This window comes from Phyllobates terribilis, unplaced genomic scaffold, assembly GCF_046119375.1.
Source record: "Phyllobates terribilis strain yellow unplaced genomic scaffold, ASM4611937v1 Scaffold_7__3_contigs__length_470593459, whole genome shotgun sequence".
Lineage (NCBI taxonomy): Eukaryota > Metazoa > Chordata > Amphibia > Anura > Dendrobatidae > Phyllobates > Phyllobates terribilis.
In genome coordinates this window covers 383,979,544-383,985,543 of record NW_027362767.1, presented here as the reverse complement: position 1 = coordinate 383,985,543, position 6,000 = coordinate 383,979,544, and the positions used below count along the sequence as shown (strand labels likewise).

Genomic DNA, 6,000 nt, shown 5'->3' with positions numbered 1-6,000 from the left:
GATGTCTGAATTCTGGACGTCCACACGTTCAGTATTGGGTCAGTATTTTACATCAGTATTTGTAAGCTAAAACCAGGAGTGGGTGATAGATACAGAAGTGGTGACGTGTTTCTATTATACTTTTCCTCTGATTGTTCCACTCCTGGTTTTAGCTTACAAATACTGATGTAAAATACTGACCCAATACTGAACGTGTGAACGTGGCCTAAATATATTTATGTATAAGTATGCAAGTTTGGTATTGCTGGAACCGTCTTGACCTGGGAAACCGTGTTACTATGGAATTTTTAATGCACAATGAACACCGTAAAAACAAAAAAAAAATAATGGTGGAATTGTTGGTTTTTTTTACCATTTCTTCAAGTTTGGATTTTCCCCCCATTTCCAGTACATTATAGGGTAGATTGAACGGTGTCATCCAAACCTATAACATGTCCTGCAAAAGAAACAAGTCCTTGGCTATGGAAAAAAAAAGTATGCCTCTTGGGAGAAGGGGAGGAAAAAACTACAGCACAAAAACAAAAGTTAGGTGCGTAACTAATGAAATTTAAAAAAGGTAAAAAAAAAAAATCTCCGGAAATAAATAAAACCTCGGCGCGTGATCAGCATTTCTAACTAGTTCCCACATTATTTATGGATAAATAATTTGGAAATTCCAGGTTTGCATATTGCATGCAGTACCCAGCGCTGCCGCCAGAGGGCGCAGTCAGGAACCTGATGCTAAGACTTGAACTAACGGATAAGTAACGAAGACGCTTTTTTACTGGTAAATATTACAAGTGTTTTCTACGTTAGAAAAAAAGTGGAGCTCCCCTTTAAGTCCGAGCTTTTCAGCAGATTGGTCAGCAACACAATAACCCTATACACAGACCGATCGCTCTGGAGCCCAATCAGAACGCGGCAACGAGTCACATGACACAGAGAGGAAAAGGCTGGCGCTAGGGTTAGGTCACGTGGTCCGACCGGCGGGTAGTGACGTAACTAACTCCGCCCCTTCTTTTGGTCGTCCATTCATTCGGTGTGTGCGGACCGGGAAAAGATGGTGGAAAAGGAGGAGGCGGTGATCAGTGAGGAGGAGGCCGCGCAGTATGACCGGCAGATCCGCCTCTGGGGGCTGGAGGCTCAGAGGAGGTGACTTAAATCTTCATACTGGGTTGTATAGTAGACACATGGGTGCGCATTCTGCGCTTTGTGTGATGGGCTGCAGCGGTAACCGATCGTCAGGGTTGTACATGTGCTAACTGGTGAGGAGCCTGGGCTCCGATACTGTGTAAACTGTCTAAAAGAGAAACGGTCTTTGTTGCCCATAGCAACCAATCACAACGCAGCTTTCATCTTTCACAAGCAGGATGCAAAATGAAAGCTGTGCTCTGATTGGCTGTCAGGGTGATCTAGTTTTCTTGGTGTTTTTTTTTTAAAGGGGATCTCCACTTTTTTGACCCCACCTATTTAAATAAAGTACACCTCTTTTATAAAATAAAAGTAACATACACACTTCCCGCGATGATGTGAGGCCTGCAGCCAATCAGCAGCCGCACGTGACCCCAAGGTTGTGATGTGCCGACTAGACGTGCACAGCCTCGCGCTATGCAAGTGAATTGTGCAACGTCTAGTCTACATGTGATCGGCAGTATGCAAATCATATACTAGCGGTCACGTGACCGCCCGCCGGCAGACAATCCTCACAGCGGACAGTGTGTCTGATGGGTGCACAAGTCTGCAGTCACATAGAGGCCGGACAACCCCTTTAAGGTTTGCATTACATATGCCAGTCATAAAAGGGGTTTCCGCTAAGTGCCACGATGCAGAAATTTTCCTGAGCAGTTCTGCATCTCCTTGGCAGAAAAACACTTGCGGTTTTTACATGAGTATTTGCCATGTGTCTTTCCAATGCATTATATAGGCAAATCAGCATGCAGAAACTCACAAGAATTGGTCATGTCCCTATTTTTTCTGCGAGTAAAATCTGCGCAGAAAAAATCCTGACCATGTGCACAGAACTTGCAGAATGTCATAGGAAGTCATGGGATAAGGTATGCAATGCGTTTCTGGAGCGTTTACGCGCTGCAAATACGCACCAAAAGCGCATCGTGGGCACACAGCCTTATTCCCAATCCATGAGATAGAGGATAACGTTCTGATCGCGAGGGGTCCGACTGTTGAGACCCCCTCTAGTCCCAATGTCAATGGTTGACCATGAGCATCTCTGCTAATCCCAGATGTTGCTGTCTAGTCCAGTTCTGGGATTCCAGATCTCGGCTTTAGGCCACGGCCCTACTATCCGTATTTGGTCAGTATATTTTCTCAGGAGTGGGAGCCAAAACCGGGTGAGGAACAATCAGAGAAAAGATATAATAGAAACAAGTCACCAATTCTGCATTTATCACCCACTCCTGAGAAAAAATACTGACCAAATACTGATAGCGGGCCTTGGCCTTAATGTGGTTCCCAGCAGTTGCATTCTGAGTGATCAGCAGGTTTTCCCCCAACACAAGGATAAGGGGGTAATTTGGGATTTTGGGAAAGCCTCTTTAAACTAAGAAGTGCCTGACTTACTTCGAGGCTCCAGCTATGGGCAGGTGTGAATGTGCACTATAACTTACATCATCGCCTCCTCTGCTTCTTACTAAGACTTCAGATGTTCTTCGCTGCCATATTCCCATTTTAATAAAAGATGGCAGATTTCTGGGGTCAATCGGGGCCGACCTTTGGGACCCCCTGCCATTCTCGGAATTAAACCAGCGCTGTGACGTCTTCCATTTTTTCTTCTGTATCTCCTGCCTGGTGACCGAGTGCAGAGAAAAAATTCTAAAATGTCCCCTTCATTTTTGGGTTCAGTGATCGGACCCTCAGTGTTCAGTGTAATGTTCTTTTATGGGTAAACACAAGCAACATTACAATTTGCTTGACATTAGAAATCCACTTTGTCCCCAAGTATGGAGGGATTTTATTATTAACAGCTAGTTGCCTAGAGTACTGACCACCTCTGTGGTCTAGCAGCGGTGGCTGAACATGGGCAGTGCTTACAAGCTTTTTCCCAGTAGAGGTTGGAAGCGCTGCTCTTCCTCTGGCCAGCAGATTCATTGCCCCTGCGCTCCTCCACTGCTGCAGAGATAAAAGCTTTCTCGTATATCGGCAGCTCGCAGCCTCCAGATTGTGTAGCCGCAGCCTAAATCTGTCTGTTATCATTTCTACCAAATTGGCAATTTAAAAAAATGTCCCCAGGACCAGTGGACGATGTATGTGACCACCAGGTGGGCTCAGGGCCGTGGGACCATTAGATTGAAGACTTTGATCACTATGGTGTTTTTATTCACCAAAGCGTCTCGGCGCCTTTCTCAAGATAAAAACCACGTTTTAGTTAAGGTTCTGTTCACACTCTAATTTTGACGTTGTCTTCAAAGCTGTGTGTTTTAGCGCTGGTTCGTCGGGTCACTGCAGGGCAGGAGTCATTTCTGTAGTGCTAGGACCTATTCAGCCAATACTACTAGATGGATTAGTGAAATCATCCTGACCGGTTCAGTCAGTGCAGTCACATTTATTAGTGGAATATCCTGTGTTTGATGTCTGGATTCCTCTTACTAATCGCCCTTTTTTTCTTCTCCGCAGACTTAGGACATCTAAGGTCCTCCTGGTCGGGCTTGGAGGACTGGGCGCTGAAGTGGCTAAGAATCTCATCTTGGCAGGAGTGAAGGGACTGACCATGATGGACCATAAGGAGGTGGGTGATTTATACAGAGACTTCCTAATATTCCCCTACCCTTTATAAGATCAGGTAGCTTCTGGAAAATAAACCCTTTTACCAGATCTTCTCCCCTCGTGGCATCAGTCAAAGATTTTTTTTCCACCATCTTTGACACTGGCTGAAAAGTGCTGTAGAAATTGTCCCACATTATACAGAAATCTATCATAAAGCTGGCGTAGATTTTGGTTTCTAACAGGCAAAAAATGCACCAAGTTTTGTAACCCCTTGACGACCTCTAGGGTGCACGTGTGACGGATGTGTGCACTACCTGTATCATACCGTGTCTCTGCCGCCGGCGATGTGATTGCGCGGCCCCCGTGATCTTATAGTGGCTGGGAGCCCAACATGTTGGTACATCTATGATGCCCAGGCTGTAGCGGGCTTCATACCAGATTGTCAATTTCACTGCAATGCGATGGCACTGTAATGTATTGTGTAAGCAATGAAACAATAGTAGGTTAAAGTCCTCCAGGAGGACTAATAAAAAATGTAAAAAAAAAAAAAACAATTCGAAATAATTTATAAAAAAAAAAATAAAAAATGTGTGTGTATACTCCTTTTCCAAAAACACATAAAATCGAAAAAAATAATTATCATGCTTTGTATTGCCACGTATGGAATTGTCTGAACTGCTGAAGTATTCTATCTGGGGAGCACCAAAATGGGGAAAAAATGTAAACTGCGGAATTGCAGTTTTTTTGGTCATTTCACTTCCAAAGATATGTAGTAAAAATAAATCAGTAGTTTGTATGTTCCCAAAATGATAGTGATTAAAACTATAACTCATTCCACAGAAAACAAGCCCTCGTACAACTGTATAGACCAAAAAAGTGTTGTGTGGTTTTTTTTGTATTTTTTAAGTAGTAGTAAACCATGAAAATGTAAAAAAAAAACATATGTATCACCATAGCCGCACAGATCAGTAGTGAAAAGTCAACTTTTTGGTTTTCCCCCAAAGTGAACGTCATAAGAACCAAACAAAAACCCAAAGGGCAATGGTGAAAATGCTGTGTTTTTTTTCTCTTTTTTTTGGAGGGTGTGGGAGGAGTGGGTAAGACTGTATTGGTGGGGAAAAAAAAAGTGAAAAAGAAAATTGCCAACAACTCCGAAGTATTAAGATTCATGCACCTCTTAGTAAGATTTTGATCTAGACTGAAACACCATTTTCGGTGAATTCTTCCTTTTGTGTAGGAAGATGTTGCTCCCATCCAAATCTCTGCTTATTTCACATGTAGGTAATCTGTCCATCCTTATACAGTGGATGTAAAAAGTCTACACACCCCTGTTAATATGCCAAGGTTTTGTCATGTAAAAAATATCCCAAAAGGAATCATATCAGAATTTTTCCCACCTTTAATGTCCCTCATAATCTGTTCAAATATATTGAAAAATAAACTGAAATCTTTTTAGGTTAAAAATGAAAAGAAAAAAGGGGTAAATTAAAGTAGTTGCATTAATTTGCACACCCTTAAATCTAATACTTTGATTTAATCTAATACTTTGTTGAGGAGCCCTTTGAATGTATGACAGGATTCAGTCTTTTTGGATCGGAGTCTATCAGCACGGCACATCTAGAATTGGCAATCTTTGCCCACTCTTCCTTGCAGTAGCTGCAAATCTATCAGATCGTGAGGGCATCTCCTGTGCACAGCGCCCTCTTCAGGTCACCCACAGATTTTCTATTGGATTCACGTCTGGGCTCTGGCTGGGCCATTTCAAAACTGACCTACTTCTGGTGAAGCCATTTTTTGTTGATTTGGAGGTATGCTTAGGGTTGTTGTCGTGCTGAAAGATGAAATTCATCTTTAGCTTTTTTGCAGACCACTGAAGGTTTTGATGCTAAATTGACTGATATTAGGAACTGTTCATAATTCCCTCCACCTTGACTAAATTCCCAGTTTCAACTGCTGAAAAATAGCCCCAAAGCATAAAGCTGCCTCCACCATGCATCACTGTGGGTATGGTGTTCTTTTGGTGATGCTCAGTGTTGACTTTGCAACAAACTTACCTTTTGAAGTTATGGCCAAAAAGTTAAACCTTGGTCTCAACAGACAATAACACATTTTCCCACATGCTTGTGGCAGACTTCATGTAGTTATTGGCAAAACATAGCCGGTTTTTGATGCTTTTTCATCTTGACACCATAACTCCACAGGCCGGACATAATAATCTTTTTTTTTTTTTTAACCCCTTAAGGACCTTGGGTTTTTGCGTTTTCGTTTTTGGCTCCCCTTCTTGCCATAGCCTTTTTATTT

At 42.6% G+C, this 6,000-nt stretch overlaps 1 protein-coding gene across 1 annotated transcript in view; it reads left to right on the top strand.

Annotated features, from left to right (window-relative positions):
• The first annotated feature begins 941 nt into the window (after nucleotides 1–941).
• SAE1 (SUMO1 activating enzyme subunit 1) overlaps nucleotides 942–6,000 on the top strand; it is a 37,832-nt gene continuing 32,773 nt past the window's right edge. The window contains exons 1-2 of the mRNA XM_073641436.1: nucleotides 942–1,131; nucleotides 3,610–3,721. Coding sequence (XP_073497537.1) covers nucleotides 1,040–1,131; nucleotides 3,610–3,721 — 204 coding nt within the window. The 5' untranslated portion in view covers nucleotides 942–1,039. The remainder of the gene's footprint in view (nucleotides 1,132–3,609; nucleotides 3,722–6,000) is intronic.